This window comes from Danio rerio, chromosome 5 (genome assembly GCF_049306965.1).
Source record: "Danio rerio strain Tuebingen ecotype United States chromosome 5, GRCz12tu, whole genome shotgun sequence".
In the NCBI taxonomy this organism is placed as follows: Eukaryota; Metazoa; Chordata; class Actinopteri; order Cypriniformes; family Danionidae; genus Danio; species Danio rerio.
The window spans coordinates 24,640,051-24,657,643 of record NC_133180.1 but is presented as its reverse complement, the minus strand read 5'-3'; the positions used below and the strand labels follow the sequence as shown (position 1 = coordinate 24,657,643).

The 17,593-nt window shown below is 35.2% G+C and overlaps 1 protein-coding gene across 39 annotated transcripts in view; it reads left to right on the top strand.

Moving 5' to 3' along the window:
* Positions 1-1,904: 1,904 nt before the first annotated feature.
* The window catches only part of map7d2a (MAP7 domain containing 2a), a 41,123-nt gene continuing 25,434 nt past the window's right edge, over positions 1,905-17,593 (top strand). For 9 of the 39 annotated variants that reach the window (XR_012405641.1, XR_012405646.1, XR_012405637.1 and 6 more), the window contains exons 1-6: positions 2,321-2,691; positions 7,401-7,514; positions 10,637-10,738; positions 10,898-10,975; positions 13,781-13,944; positions 17,288-17,387. Coding sequence is in view for 23 of the 39 variants with exons in the window: in XM_009301274.5 (XP_009299549.2) it covers positions 2,646-2,691; positions 7,401-7,514; positions 10,637-10,738; positions 10,898-10,975; positions 13,781-13,944; positions 17,288-17,387 (604 nt within the window). In the remaining 16 variants the exon portion in view is untranslated. 39 annotated transcript variants of the gene reach the window in all.

The following is a 17,593-nucleotide window of genomic DNA, read 5'->3' as shown; positions in this document are numbered from 1 at the left end:
CGTTGGTCATATAACACTTCCCTTTGACTTTTTTGTTCATTTTAACTTTAAACTTTAAATTTTTTTCATTTAAATTGGTTTAAAGTTTGAACACAAATGTATGTCACGTTTAATTGGCAGCAGAAGTCGAAACCTGTAGGTTTACATAGTCTTGCTGAATATGCAAAGTCTTGTAATTTGTGGGAAAATAAAAGGACCTGTTACTCTATACAATAAGCGTTACTCTAATATACAGTACAGTACAGTGCTCCGCATAAATAAGAACACCCCTCTTTGAATATGAATGTTTTTATCCATTTCACAGTCATTGTAGACAATTATTGGTACTCTTAAACAACAAAATTTATTGAAAATTTAAAGTTAAATACATAAAAAAAGGAGAACGGTCTCGTAACATCTTAAGAAATGGAAAGATAAATATGTAAAGATGAGTTATTGCAAAAAACAAACTACAAAATCTCTTAGGAGGATTTACATTTATTATTTGTTAAATTTGTTTACATATTTTAAAATATATTAAATATTTACCCCCAACATATTAATTTGAGTTTAGGTCTACTATTCATTTTGGTTACTGTTATCTCGAGTTTTTATTTGTTAGATTTGTTTCAGTTTTGGCACAAATAAATTGGTGTAAAGCATAGAAAGTGTAAATTCATATTTTATCAATATATATTTTTATTTGGAATAAACAGTAGTTACTACAACAATAAACACCTAAAATCCAGTCAAGATATAGTTAAATCTAAGAAGAATTAAAAAAAAATATTTACACAAAGAAAAATGAACTTTAAAAAAAATTAAATTAAAGCAGGTATTAAGCTGTGTAAATATAATAAAGATTACACAAATTAATACATTTTTTTTATTGCAACAAAAATTGTTATTTAAGACATACATTTGAACTTCTTTTTTAAGAACTAAAATAAAAGAATTGTATATGTGACCTATTATGGATAAAAAATGTACATAAAACTTAAATGAACAATAAAATACTCTTTCCTTTTTTGAGATAATAATAATAAAATCTAATAAAATATGTTTTAAACTATAAAAATTAGGATTAATGTTATCGATCACAAATCTACTCAATTCTTTATTTAAATGAAGTGTGCAAGGTCTCATTTTACAAAAAGAGCAGTTTAAATCAATATATGCTTATATTTTCATTTAACAAGAAAATTATTAACTCAGTAGGAGCCTATCATCTGAACAATTTGAATATCACTTCCTTCACTTCGTTTACCAATAGGTATTTTAATAGCAAGGTCCAAATAACCTTTAATAATAAACAAAACTATTCTATTCCAATAAATTAGACCAAGCAGAGGTGCCTTTTCAGAATAAAGAATAAATAAGTTTTAAAACATTTATTTTGCAAGTTTTCCAATGTTAGTATCAAAGAGATTGAATGTTGAAGGCATAGCCTAATAATGTTTTGGGCATTAGCTCTAAACAATGCCAGTGAGGGATTTGCATCCATGACAAACGATACAAAAATAGTTTGGTGTCAGAGGAAAATGCCATGATCGGCTAGTTTTTTATTATAGGCATCGAAACATTACACAAAGTACAAATACAAATTAAGACAAACTATATCCAAGACCATTACTAAAAACACATCCATAGATAATAATAAAACAAAAACGTAACAAGTAAAAATAAACCAAATAAAATATAGTCTATAGTGCTAAAAATAAATAAATAATTATTTTTGTTATTAATTTGCATTAGAGACTTTTTCAAAGTTTCCATTTTTTTATAAATATATGTTGCATTCTGTTCTACACTTTCCAAACTTCTGTTTATGAATAAAATATTTACATTGTAAGATGTAAAAATTAACAAACTCGAATGTTTTTTTGTGTAAAAAAAACAGCAGATGACATCTTTTAAAGAAATCCTGTAATTAACATTTCTTTGCACAAATAACACATCACTACTAACATCATAGCAACATTTTAGAGAGACATCACAGTTATAGATAAGTCTTCCTCGTGTATATTACAAAACGTGTGACAAAAGTATTGTCAACATCCATGAATTTAGATAAAGCTGCTTTGCAAGGGAACCTATTTTAGAATGCACTTCTTTGACCTTATTTAAAAGGCAAATTTTAAAGGGGATTGACAAGTTAATATAATATCAATAATGCTTGCAATTCAATAAGATTGCCCTCTATGGGGTATTCCGTGTTTAGATTGCCGCGTTTGTCTCTTGTTTTTATTATTACCATGAACAGCTCGAAACGGAGAAATCTCTGCTGTCGATGACGTCACTCAGTGTTTCAGCACTACTGCGCTGTCCAGCCTCTCACACCAGACTCCTCAACCGCCACTGCGTTTAGCACATTCTCTCTACCGGACGACTGGTAAAGAACACCCCTACCACCGGGCGAGACTAACTTGACGTTACTTTCCTCTCATAATCGATTCAACTCCTCAAACCTAGCAATCTGCGATAGCGGCAGAGAGCGCGTTGTGCTGAAGCTGTGGAAAGCGGATCGGGTCCCAGCAGCGCAGCGGCAGTCCAGGAGGAGCTGGCTATGCTGTTTCTCTTGGCTTGAATTTTTTTGGGGGTAGCGGTTTCGCTGCGGCTCTCTCAGTGACATTGCGGTTGGAAGAGCTGGAGGTTTCGGTTCGAAGATGGCGGAGAACCCCGTCAACACTTCAACGACAGGTGAGCGCAAAGGTAACAATAATTCAGTAAACGTACCTGCGATGCTTTGTTAGCATGAGTGTGTTGGGTGAGAGGAACAATGACTTGCCTACATGCTCGTGTGTTTATATGCTTACGACGCACACTAGCTTAGAGCGGGACGATGGAGAACAATGATTGACGCTCCCAGATGAGATGCTTTCATTCTGAGGAGCTTCACACTTAATCCCGCAGACACAGCAGTTCAACCCGTCATTTATTGTGCGTTTACATCGCAACGGGCCTTGCTGCATCTCAGTCGCGCTCTCATTTATTGCCTTTCACTTTTTCAAGTTGTGCTCGTCTGCTGTAACTGCGTGCTGTTTAGTGTTTGCTTGTTTATCCTCGTCAGATGGAGCGAGCCCATTATTTCTTGTTCTGCGTTGTGTTTTCGTGGAGGTTCTCGAAAGTTGACGGGTCGAACACCGCCCAACACTGTGAAGTCAAAACTCTGATGAGATTAGAGCCGTTAAGACTAAACCACGTCCATTTGCCAAATTAATTTAATGGGAAATCGATGGAGAGCTACATCCGGCTCAGGAGCTCCTTTGAGTTAGTGTGTTTGTGTGTGAGTGTGTGTGATATATAAGCAGCATCCGCAGAACTGTCTCTGTCCTGCTGCCTCTACAGGCTACTGTGCTGGAACCAAACCTAAATACTGCACTTAGTGACATTTTGAGGAACACTTGTGAATTGTTTTAGTATTGGATTAATTGTATGGAGGTGGTGCAGTCGCACAGTGGGAAGCTGTCTCCTCAGAGCAAGAAGGTCGCTGGTTCGAGCTTCAGCTGTATCAGCTGGCATTTCTGTGTGGAGTTTGCATGTTCTCCCTATGTTTGCATGCTCCGGTTTCCCACACAAGTCCAAAGACATACAGGTTAATTGAGTTAGCTAAATTATCCATAGTGTATGTGAGTAAATGAGAGTGTGTGGGTGATTCCCAGTGATGGGTTGCAGGTGGAGGGGCATCTGCTGTATAAAACATATGCTGGATAAGTTGGCGGTTCATTCCACTGTGGCGACCCCAGATTATTAAAGGGACTAAGCTGAAAATAAAATGAATGAATGGTTGTATTGGAAAAAAATCGGAAAGATAATCCAGATTGTGATTAGCTGATAAGTATTTTTCATTTACAACATGTCAGTGCCTACAGGGACATTCTACCAGAAACAAACATTTTTACTTATAAAAATGTGACAGGGCTTGACCTTTAAGCTTGCCCTCCTCAAAAAAACGCACAAAAACAAACATAAAATCATACAATTCATCACCTATTTTGAGATATTGAGCTTTAAAGTTTTTGCATTCCATAGCAAACAGTATTTGAGTAACGTTTGTTTTTTTAAATACAAAGTCTTAAAATGTAAACAACTTATAAAAAACATGCAATAATGTAAATAAGTTGTCAATTAATACGAATATGTCAATAACTCAATAACAAAAATGTCAGATAAAACCTTACAGTTCTAAGATGACAAATTCAATGAGAGAAAGCATCCTCGATCACTGTAAGCTTCTCCATCAAATGATGTCACTTCCTTTGAGTTATAGCCTAAAAGGTGTGTTGCATGTATTTTATGTTAAATTTAATACAAACGTGACAGGACTGACCGAAACATGGGGACAATAATAAGTTTATCTGTATTATATTTTTGTAGTTTTCCCAGAGATGGGTTGCGGCTGGAAGGGCATCCGCTGCATATAAAACATGCTGGATAAGTTGGCGGTTCATTCCGCTGTGGTGACCCCAGATTAATAAAGGGACTAAGCCGAAAAGAAATGAATGAATGAATAAATTTGTAGTTGGCAGTTCATTCCGCTGTGGTGAACCTAGATTAATAAAAAGACCAGATATCAGTGCAATTGATTATTTATTGCGCAGACTTCCAGTGAAAATATGTTGTACTGTGAAAGAAAATTATTTGCTATAAATAAATGATCATTTACCTGTTAGAGGAGGTAGTTAGGTGCTTAAATTAAAGAAATAAATATAACAAAGCAACTGTATAAAAATAAATATCAAAGGAAAAGCATGAAAAGAAACCTCTTCAACATATCAAACAACAAAACTATTGAAGCATAGGTTCAATTGGGCTGAGAACAAGGACAATGACAGGGATTGTACATTTGTAAAGTGTTTTTAATAAAGAACAAAAATCTAAGAACCTAATGAATGACATACTCCTTTACAGAACAACTCGCAGAAATCAACCATCAGTCCATTTTAGAAAGTTTTTTAATGAAATACTTTTTATTCGCTGTATTTCTGTTTTTATTTCAGGCACAGATGATGTACGATTCTGCTAGAATGTCCCCTACATCTTTATATAATTTTGCTTTATTTGTGATCTCATTCATGTTGATGGTCAAAAGGGAAATCTGTAGTTTTCATGCTTTAGTTTATCTGCTCATTTTCTACAGGGATATAGATTTAACTCCCTTCAAAGGATAAACAATAACAGGTGTAGCAGGTCTGTGGTTGGTAATCGAATGCACCCTTTTGCTGAATTAATCTTTTTGTTGTAATTGAGTTGTATTAAAACAATTGTTTAACAGCAGATTTCTAATAAAATAAAATAAAATATTTTCAGACTATTATTTCTATAAAGAAGTGATAATATACAATTCTATACAAATATATTGTCATGGGTGGCATGGTGAATCAGTGTTTAGCACTGTCGCCTCATAGTAAGAAGTTCACTGGTTTGAGTCCCGGCTGGGCCAGTTGGCATTTCCCTGTGGTGTTTGAATGTTCTCCATGTGTTTGCATGGGTTTCCTTCGGGTCCTCTGGTTTCTATAGGTGAATTGAATAGGCTAATTTGATTGTTGTGTGTGTGTGTGTGTGCATGTGAGAGTGTTTGGCTGATTAATAAAAGGACTAAGTCGAAAAGAAAATGAATGAATGAAATAATTGTTTTTTATTTTTTAGGGGATTTTCACCTTTAAATTGGAGAGGATAGTAAAGTTCACAGACAGAAAAGTATTGGTCATATTGGGAGTATTTCGTCTTTCATTTAAAAAGGATAGTGGAGGTTACAGACAGGAAAGTAGAGCAGAAAAAGGGAAAGGGTTGGCAAAGGACCTTGAGCTGGGAATCGAATTGAGCACTATGGTGCTATATGTTGGCACACTTAACTACTAGGCTATTGGTGCCAACTAAATAGCATATTTTTAGTAGAATAGAATGTTGTTAGACTATTTCTATAAAGGAGTGATAATATACAATTCAATACAAAAATATTGTCATTTAGAGCCCACAAAAAAGACAATTAATCACAATATCAAATGTTTTTATTTGATGTGTTTAAAAGTTAGGGTTAATACATTGGTTTCTTTCTTTTCTGAGTAAAAAAACACTAAACAAGAAAACAATAAAAAATATATATACATATATATAAAAATAAATATAAACATTGCAGCTTTTTGTTATTTTATGTAAAACGTACGCTTGATAAGTTGGCGGTTCCACTGTGGCGACCCTTGATTAATAAACGCACTAATCCAAAACGAAAATGAATGAATGCTTAATTGTAAGTATTTCCTTTATCAAAGCTATTTAGCACACATTTTTGTACTTTGCTTTAGAGTAAAGTTATTACAATTCTCTTTGTTGATTGGATTGGTTACTAGCTTAAACATTTTAACAACAGCCTGTTTTAAATCCTTATGGGAAAAATTAATGGAATACTTTCTGTGCTGCTGAAAAAAGGGGACAAACCCAAACTGCACTCTATTCACCCATAGGCAGACAATGCTTTATCATAGATATGGATAGATTATCCACTGGGCCAGTGCGCCAGGTTATTGAGACTTGACTGAAGAGAACTTGGCACCCAAAAATAAGGCTACGCAAATGTATACTGATTAAACTGGTTTTATGTTGAGCAGTTATCAGTTTGAGTTTTATCAGACACTTGACTATTTAAAATTGCTGTAGGCTCTGTGGAATACAGCTTATTTTTAATGTATCTGTATTTGAATTGTATTGCTGATTTATTGTTCACTGAGTTGAGAAACTATAGAGATAGAGGAGCAGAGAGCAAAAGGAAAGAGAGCAGACAGAGGACACCATCATGAGTGAGCAGTTTATTTTAAGGACACGTCATGGAGAGGAAGGAAATAGGTCGGAAACTGAACGTAACAAAGCTAAAACAAAATCTGACACAAGGCATTTTTCAGTGCTTTGTCAGTTAGAAAATAAATGAGAAATTTAAGAGGCCTCGTGGTATTGAATAGTTTATTGTCAGCGCCGACTGTACCCTTCCAGTCACGAAATGCAATTTTGCTCAGTGCTAAACTGTCTGATATATTGATCACGAGTGGATTGTTTATTTCAGAGGGTGTTTATGTGTTCTAGTGGGTGAAAATCCCTGTGGATAATTGATATAATGTCTGACTGTATTAAGCGTATGCATCTGTGAAATGTATTTGCATGAAGTGTATACAGCAAAAAAAATTACTGGCCACATTTTATATTTATAATCCATTTCAGAATGAATACGCTGTCTGTTTTTGTCATAGACTCGAACAATAAGTAAAAAGACTATTTTCTCTTCCTACACTTTTATGTGTGTGTTTCTCTATATATCAAACAATATATCAGTGTAATAAGGCCAGCTATGTATGTCAAGGTCTCCTCAACATTGAAGCTTGCCATTTGAACCAATTATTTATTTCCCACTCTCTTTTTTTTTTTTACAGCAGCTAATAACGCTATGACCTCACCTTTAACTCCTGAAAAGAGGCCTCAGAGTAATGGTCACGCCTCACCAACTTACCAGAAAAACAATCAAGGCAGCCCTTCAGTAAAACCGAGTAAGTAATATAAAAGGTGAAGTGTGTGGTGGGAGATGTGTTTGAGAAAACAGTTCGGATATTCAATAATCAGTGTTTTTGTTTTGATTCAGTGCTGTTAGGATGGTGCAGAAATTACGCACTGCATCTTTATTTAACTAATACTGTACTTATTGTTAAGCGGTTTACATTTATGAAAAATACAAGGTCAATCAATTGTATTTTCAGTGAATGCACTTATCCAATGTGGTTTTGTTGTACACTACCTGAAAAAAAGTCTTGTTGTTGATCTCGGTTGTAAGATAAACAAATAATATCTTGACTTCTAGTTAATCATTTGGAAAAATGGCAGAAGGTAGATTTTTTCTGATGAATCATCAGTTGAACTGCATCCCAATCATCACAAATACTGCAGAAGACCTATTGGAACCCACATGGACACAAGATTCTTATAGAAATCAGTCAAGTTTGGTGAAGGAAAAATCATGGATTGGGGTTACATTCAGTATGGGGGGCGTGCGCAAGATCTGCAGAGTGGATGGCAACATCAACAGCCTGAGGTATCAAGACATTTGTGCTGCCCGTTATATTACAAACCACAAGAGAGGGCAAGTTCTTCAGCAGGATAGCTCTTCTCATACTTCAGCCTCCACATCAAAGTTCCTGAAAGCAAGGAAGGTAAAAGTGCTCCATGATTGGCCAGCCCAGTCACCAGACATGAACATTATTGAGCATGTCTGGGATAAGATGAAGGAGGAGCCATTAAAGATGAATCCAAAGAACTATAATGAACTCTGGGAGTCCTGCAAGAATGCTTTTTTTGCCATTCCAGATGACTTTATTACTATTTGAGTCATTGCAGAGATGTATGGATGCAGTCCTTCAAGCTCATGGGAGTCATACACAATATTAATTATTTTTTCACTGCATCATGACCTTATATTCTATAATGTACATTATTTCTGTTAAGTAACAAAACTTTTGTCTAAGCAAAGTCAGACCTTACTGTCCTAATTAAATAATTAAATATCTAGGCATTATCATATTTTAGTTTGGTAAAATAAGGCCTTTGCATTTCATATAAACCCTTCTGATACCAAATGATCCACTAGAAGTCAAATTATTATTTGTTTTTCCTAAAACTTGGGGAAGCGACAAGACTTTTGTCAAGTAGTGTACTTAAAGTACACTGCACAAAATGCAGGGTTCCACACTATTCCGCCATGCTTTCCCAACACAAATCAATCAACTGCACTGTTTTTACAAATTGAAGTGGATTAAACATAAAACAATTAGGTTGTCCCCAAAATTAAGAATTGTGCTGTTTTAACTCATTTACATAAGTAGATTGAACAAGCAGCAAAAGTTTTTATTTTCTTGAGTGTATACATGATTGTTGATAAGTTCTTGCTTTTTCAGGAAATCAAAATCAAAACTAACGTTAGCATTGAAAATACATTTACAATGTCTGAGTCATGCTAAGGACTTTTTTACACTGCATGTAACACTGGGTTTTCATCATTCTAAACCGCTAACTCGAATTCATAGATTCTTTCACAGATGATTATTAAAAGCAGGGTTAACAAACCAAAAATTATGGAGGCAGTGCGAGCTCAAATATGCTGCAAGTTAAGAAAACGCATAGAAATAGAAAGACACTAACAAATTGAGAGGACATCTTCATCATTTTGACTACACACATACAGGTGAATTCTCACACAATGAAAATGTATTCATAACAAACCCAGGGGTGTCACGGTGGCGCAGTGGGAAGCACAATTGCCTTACAGCATTTAAGTTAGCATTTCTGTGTGAAGTTTGCATGTTCTCCCTGTGTTTGTGTGGGTTTCCTCTGGGTGCTCCAGTTTCCCCCACAGTCCAAAGACATTCGATATAGGTGAATTGAATAAGCTAAATTGGCCATAGTGTATGAGTGTAAGAGTGTATGTTTGGGTGTTTCCCAGTGTTGGGTTGCAGCTGGAAGGGTATCCGCTGCGTAAAACATATTCTGGATAAGTTGGCGGTTCATTCCGCTGTGGCGACATCAGATTAATAAAGGGACTAAGCTGAAAAGAAAATGAATAAATGAATGAACAAACCTAGCTGCTTCCTTTTTAGAGTCACACTTCAAAAAATGCTTTGCTTACTTAGATTTTTTGTCTTGTTTCTAGTCCAAATATCTAAAAGTTCTCAAATCAAGAAGCATTTTCTAGACAAGCAAAACATATTGTCTTGTTTTTAAGAAATAATATGCCAAAATTAAGTGATTTCCTTAAATCAGGCATAACAATCTGCCAATGGAATAAGTAAAATAATCTTATCACAAATCGAAAAACAAGATTATTTTGCTTACCCTATTGACAGATTATATTTGGACTAGAAACAAGACAAAAAAAAAAAAAAACTATGTAAGAAACGCATTTTTTGTAGTGCAGCTGTGTTGTCTGTGATCTGAGAGGTGAGTTTTTAGAGTAATCTGATGTGCTAGTTCTCTAACCTACAGTTGTTCTTAGAGTATCTTTTGTTAACATGGCATTAAAATTACATGCTTTGTTAAGACTAATTGTGCAATTTGTCAGATTATCAAGATTAAAAGTATACAAACAATGAACTATGACGAGGACGTTAAAATAAACAAAGAGTTCGCCTGTCAAAAAATGTCTGACAACATTGCTGAATCTAAACAGGAAGCAGCTGGGCTTTCTACATTCATGTGTTATTATGACAATTTGCAAACTGATGGAAATGTTTTCTCGGTTTGTTAGTGTTTTTCTATTTGCATGCATTTTCTTCACTTGCAGCATGTTTTAACTCTCTCAGCCACCATGTAAACCCTATTCTGGAATACACAACAGAAACAACCAGCATTTGAGCAGAAAGTTTGAGCTGAAATAAGCTTAATAATGACAGAAAACCCCTCAATTATAGTAACTACTGTTTTATTCTTTCGTTTATAATCTGAAATGATTATTCTGGAAAGGTTTTACATTAACTGACTGTTCAGTCAGAGACACTTACATTGCAAATATGCAAATAAGGATGTCAACCCAAGGTTTTAATTAATAACGAATTAATAAGCAATGTTGACATCTGACTGACAGAATTTTCTTTATTCTTATTCTTTATTTTCCTACCATCTAAAGCGGATGCCCTGACTCCACCCACTGTCACAGAAAAGAAAACTCAGACCAATGGACATGCATCACCATCACGCCATCCAGCCAACGCACAAGCAGGTAAACAATGTAAGTCCCACCTTTTCTGATGGTGCTGAGTGGACGTCTTCCATCTCATCTGATTATTTATTTGACAGCATACACAGTAGAAGATGTCTAAAAAGATAAAGCTTCTATTTTCTTTTGTTTTTATATTTGTTTTTATGTTTCTGGGTTTCTCTGTCAAAGATTTGGAAGGATATTTGAAGACAGATGACAGGATGAGACTTGCCAAAGAGAGACGTGAGGAAAGGGAGAAAAGTTTGGGTAAGTGTTCTTGTATGTGTGGGTGTTATAAAATCAGAGTGACTCATAATGTGATTCTAAAATTTAGTATTCAAATTTTGTTTGAATCTACGCTTCTGGCCGATATTTTTTGTTCAATGCAACTTACATTGCAATATAATGCTTAATGCAGTACAATACAAGGGTATCGAGAAGTGGCCAAAACTAATATGTGAATGTGACATGTTCTTGATTTACGCTTTTGATGACCTTACAAGTTCTTCAAGTATCTATCTGCAACAAAAGGAAAAGTACAATTTATCAAGGAATATTTTACTCTGCAAAAACGACATAGAAAAACAATGGGGCACGTTATGGTTTTGCTATGTGCAGCTTGATCAGTGTTGCCAGATTGGGAGGTTTCCCTGCTCAATTGGGGGGGTTTTATAATTAGATTTTGCTGGTAAAAATGGCATATGCGGGTTAACAAAATTTGAGCAGATTTGAAATGTAATTTTATGTGTAACTTATTTAACAAAATGTAACTGTGTGCTTCTACTTCGTTCAGTTAGTAGTGACCAGTGCATAGCGCAAACCGCGCGGGCTCACCTGCAAGAGGAGGTGAAGGAAAGATGTATCAAAATCTGACTCCCCGGACAAATCTGACTCCCCTTCACGTGCACGCGTATCACAGAGCATCTCGGTTAAACTCACAGCAGTTTATCACATTTTTATCGATCATTTTTCCACCGCGATTGACAGCAAGAACAAATATAGATTTTTTGATTGACAAGCAGCACCTAATTATGTTAAAAAGAATTTAAAACGCCCAATGGGATGATTTTATACCCCATTTTGAAAATAAAACATACTCTAATGTGTAGTGTAATCTACACAACATCAAGTGCACTGTGTGTGTGTGTGTGTGTGAGAAGGTCGGTGTTTTGATGTGATCCGGTTATGTTGTTGTTCTGTGATTGCTGGTGATCCTTGCTGTATGGTTAAAATTATGACATTTAAAGTAACTTGGTTAGTTTCAGTAAATTTAAATGAATTAAAATGAAACAAAGTATCAATCTAATATTTAGGACATTTTTGTGTGTGTTTTAAACCACTTTTAGGCTGGAAAAAGTCAGCTATATCTGGCAACACTGAGCTTGATTGGTATGTAAATGCAATCGAATGGTCATTTTGTACTTCAAAATATACTGTCATGATAAACAAGGAGAATAGGGTATAGAGAAAGGCATTATGTTAACATTAGATGAGTAAGCTAGCATTAACCAGGCGGAGGAGGCTAACGGCAGCGCAGCGTGGACAGGATTGGATTCAACATGTCAGAGAGACAGACAGAAAAAGGAGAGAGAGGGAGAAAGAGAGAGAGACAGAAAGGCCCTGAAAAAGAGAGAGACCGGAGTGAAAAGAGGTATAGTGTGTGTGATTTCGGATACTTTTAGGTTAATAATCTAGTTGATCTAAACTGTTTGCCTACTCTTCATCACGAGAGTAGAGAAAATACAGGGAGAGGAGGAGAGAGACAGTACATCATTAATAAGTGTGTGTATTTTAAAAGACTCAAATTCATAGAACTGGATTGGAGAAGCATTGTGTGATATATGCCATGCCAATAATATGCTTTGTACGTTTGTAAAAGTTATACATTAAAAAAAAAAAAATATATATATATATATTTATTATTATATATATATATTATTATTAGTACTATATTATGTATAGTACTGTTTCAGTGAACTTGAACAAGTATACTAAAAAACATTAATTTTCACTATTTTAATTTTCAGTATTTTTTTTTCAATGCTTTGAAAAATAAGTTAAATCTTTGTAGACTATAAATATATATGTACTATATATGATTTATTTAAATATGTGGCCAACAAATTATAGATTCATTTTATTTAAAAATTATTATATTATTCTTATTTCTTAATTCAACTATAGGGGTGCAGCTGGGTAGGGGCCTTACAAGACAATGTGCCCAGGGGCCCCTGAGCTCTTAATTCCGGTCTGGTTTTGATTCTTTATTCTTGCTTAGTTGTGACACATGATTTGTTTGATTGTTTTGTTGTAATAAGATTATTAGTTTAGACAACACGATTCATGTGTCCTCTTTATGTTGCATTCTCCTGATGAATTAACTTTGAAAAAAAGGGTTTGTAACAAACGCAAACAAATGATTAATATGCGCTGCATTTTCTTACAAAAACATTTTACAAAAACACACTGCATTTTCTCACAACACTCTTTATTAGTTTGGAATACAATAAAAATGTTTCAATGAGACCCTAAAACGTGACAGCCTGGCTATTTAGGTTATGGTGATTTAAGCTAATATATACAAAAGACAAGGGAATCAGGATGTTAAAATAAACACACAAAAAACTAACCTTTCAAAGATCACACATACAACTTCACTGAGCAATAGTCACAACACAGCCGTGTCCGTCAAGTTTTTGGATCACCTTTTTGGGTCTGTTGTGTTGTGTTCTTTTTGTATTGTGAGAAAAAGCTGCGCGTTTTAGTAAATTGTTTGTGTTGTGAGAAAAAGCAGCGCGTTTTATTAATGTGTATGCGTTGGGAGGAGTTGTAGCATATGGTGCTGTCAAACGGATGAAGACTATTTCTTATTTTCTGACGTGTTTTGTAATTGCCTGTGTTTCTTAAATTGCAGCACATTAAGCTCTCTCAGCCACCGTACTATTTACACTATTGGTGCAGAATAGTACATAAGTATGCGATTCGGGATGCACCTACAGTGCTAATAAGATTGTTGGAGGTATTCCGTAACAAGCCAAAATGAAGTCAACAGTTTGTCTCACTCTCCGTCAGCCGCAAGGGAGCAAGCTATAAAGGAGAAGGAGAGACGGGCACAACTGCAGTATGAGAAGACTGTTGAAGAGCGATGGAAGCGCCTGGAGGAGCAGAGGCAGAAGGAGGAGCTTCGCAGAGCAGCCGTGGAGGAGAAGAGGAGACAGCAGCTGGAGGAGGAGAAGGTCAGAAATCTCAATCCCAGTTATATTACATCAGATTAGAACTGTATTGTGCAAAGTACAATACAGAGCGAATGGCAAGCATATGGCAAATAACAAGTATATAAGTAATATAAATGTATACAAATATGTGTATAGAATTTTCTGAGATACAATGCAAGGTAGAAAGAGGGTTATGGTTTGGGTATGAGTCAGGGGGACATAGACACAATGCAACTATTAGGAGTACAATATAACTTGGAGGAAGCAAAAACATAAAATTCATCATTATACATCAAGTAAAAGGTGCATTATATCCCAATCCAAGTCCATTCCCTATAGTTTGTCTCACTCAAACTATCAAAGTCCAATCCAAATCCAAATCTCTTAGTGCTTGGTGTCCAAACAAAGAGTCAAGGGAATCCAAATTCTTTTCCAAAAATCTTTCTTTTGATTTGAGCAACTCACCGGATGATTGTACTGTTCTTCTCTTGACTTTTCAAGTGCTGTTTTCTCAAATGGCTCTGATATGCCAGATGTCAGGACGCAATTAGATGTTTGTTTGGCCTTGCTATTAATAGCAAACATCTGTTGTGATTAATCTCTAGTAGCTCAAGCAGAATAAAGGCCTGTATTATGAATAAATTTAGTCCTTTATTGTCAATAAATTCATATGGTGCCATGTGAAACCATCTGAATTTAAGGGAAAAAAAGAATCACAACTTTTTATGTTGTGTGAAATGACATGCACTGTATCTGTGGCAATGAATTCCAGCCTGGCCATGTAATATCACCCACCCACAGGGCAGACACTATTCTTACGCACTCATTTATCTGTTATGAGCCTGTGAGTGTTTACTGGGTGCCGTCCGTCAGTAGCTTGTGATACTTCTCCAATCAGAGGGATTTTGGCCAGATCAGATCAGACTTTATTTTAATCCTTGTCTCTTGCTGAGCTGTGGATTCATTATTCTTGTCCAACACGGCCTTCATCTGTCTCACTGTCAGCTTTCAGGACTATGTTCATTTTGGAAAGGCAGATCCTTAAAAGGAGTTGGCAAAAAAAGAAAGAGGAACATGGTGGCATGCGGAGGAGGTGATGATGGACTCAGCAAATGTTGCTGGAAACATTTTTCATAGATGCAAACACAGGTTGATCCGTGAAGGTGATGCTAAATAGGGCTATGCAATATTGGCAAAATATTTTCTTCTAAATAATTCTTCAAAAACAATAAAGAAACAATATTTTTATTGTGTTTTTTGGGCGCTTTGCACATAACTGATGATCTGTTGCAGCAGGTCCCTTTTGAAATGAGTTTTTGTTAGTTCATTTGTGAGTTTTTTTAAATCATTGATTTAAATGTTTAGTAGAAAATGGCTGATTCATGCATAAATTAAGAGACTTAATGAATGGGCCATTGGATCATTGGCTGCTCACTTTGTTCAAAATTAGATTCATTCAGGAACAAACTGCAAGTGTTGCTTTGAAATTCACATAAATTCTGTTCTGCCTTTCTTTGAAACTTTTTTTTTTTTTGTTGGCGAATTTAAAAAACAAACATATTTTGACTAACAATTTGTAAAAATCTAAAATCACTATAGCATATTTTTAAATAGGGTGACACGATGGTGTCATTGCCAAGAAGGTCGCTGGTTCGAGTTCTGACTGGGCCAGTTGGCATTTCTGTGTAGAGTTTGGATGTTCTTTCCATGTTAGCGTGGGTTTCCTCTGGGTACTCCAGTTTCTCCCACAATCCAAAGACATGGAGAATAGGAGAATTGAATAAACTAATTGGCCGTGTTTAAATGTGATAGTGTATGAGGGTTGCAGCTGGAAGGACATCCGCTGTGTAAAACATATGCTGGATAAGTTTGCGTTTCATTTCACTGTAGTGACCACTGATGAATAAAGGGACTAAGCCAAAGGAAAATGTATGAATGAATGAATGAATATATTTAAATAAATAAAAAAAACATACAAAGATACATTTTACTTTCATAACTAAAACTATAGGGGCATTCAGGTTATAACATGCTGTGATTGTAAGACATGTTTGTGTATATTTTTTTTGCAAATGACATACTTGATTTTGTCAGCGCATACTGTTCATCATTTAAACTTTTACAAAGTTATTATTGATGATCTGTCTTGCACACTGATATGGCTAGCTCTCTGTCAAAAACAAAAGGAAAGAAAATGCTTGTCATATAAAGCCATAAAAATAAGAATGGATATTTGAAAGTGATGGTGTAGTACCTGAGGATGTGATGTGGGATGACTCTACAGTTCAGTGGTTTGGGGTTGAAACTTTTTTTTAATGTTGAAAGAATCCCTCGTGCTCTTTAAGTCTTCATCTATTTCGCCAAAAGACTGCAAAAGCACTATATCCGTTAAATATTATTATGATTAAAAGCTCCAGATTCTTTTTAACATCCATTACTCCAGCCTTCAATGTCACATTATCATTAAGAAATCATTCTAATATGCTGATGTAACAAGTATTATAATGATTATCAATGTTGTGCTACTACATAATATCTTTTTGTAAAAACTTTTGTCAGGATTATTTAGGATAAATAGGATTTAGGATAAATAGGATTTAGGATATATAGGATAAATACAAAGATAAAAAATAGCATTCATTTGAAATAGACAGCTTCCCAGCAGACACACAACGGCATAAGATGTTAATGTTAGGTTAGATTCAGGTCAGCAGCATCTAAAGACAATGTTATTTTGGCATTCAGTAACGACGTGAAGTGATATTTCGTTGATATTTGGTTGATTTTAAGTTGGGTTGTAAAGTGACCAAAACCTAACAACGAGCCAACATTTTAAACCAGCGTAATATTGACGTCAAATACTGACATTTATTCATCAGGTATGGCAACTAAAATCCAACATCTAATAGATGTCATACATGTAGCATCCACACAACGTCAAGCTATAACATCATTAGACTTTGATATTTTGTTGTTTTTAGGTTGTGTTGGAAAGTAACCTGTCTGTTTAACGTTAAACATTGATGTTGGCCTGATGTTGGGTTCTGATGTCAACCCGATTTTCATTTGCAAACAAAATGCAACATCCCACGATGTTGGGGAACAACATCAATTTGATGTTTGGTTTTGTAACATTATAAGTGTCTTTTCCATCCCTCTAGTGTATCACAGCTCTTAATTAAATTTTTTTTTTTTTAAATCTTATTAGCTCCAAACTTTTAAACAATCATATTGAATTATGGGTAGTGTATTCTTCTACTAATATCCATATCTGCACCCAGAATGTTAGCACTGATGTTGTTGATGTAAATATCCAGTGGTAAAATAATGTCTGGTGTTTCCTGTGCTGGAACGACACATGCAGGAGCGTCTGGAGGCTCTAATGAGGAGATCACTGGAGCGGAGCCTGCAGTTGGAGAACAGGAATAAACGCTGGGTTTGGGGTCCCAACGGTCCCACTCAAGGTGAGTTTAATGCACACACATCACACTGGATAAAGAAAACAGACACTTGGAGGTTGAATAAGCAGTCAGTACTGATGTAGTGAGAATGTAAGGATGGCACTGCTGTTTCACAAAATGGTGGATTTCAACAGTCTAATCCCCTTCGTGAAAAAGCATTTTCTTAATAAATGAATCCGAATTTATCCTTTTTTTTCATTCTGTTTGAC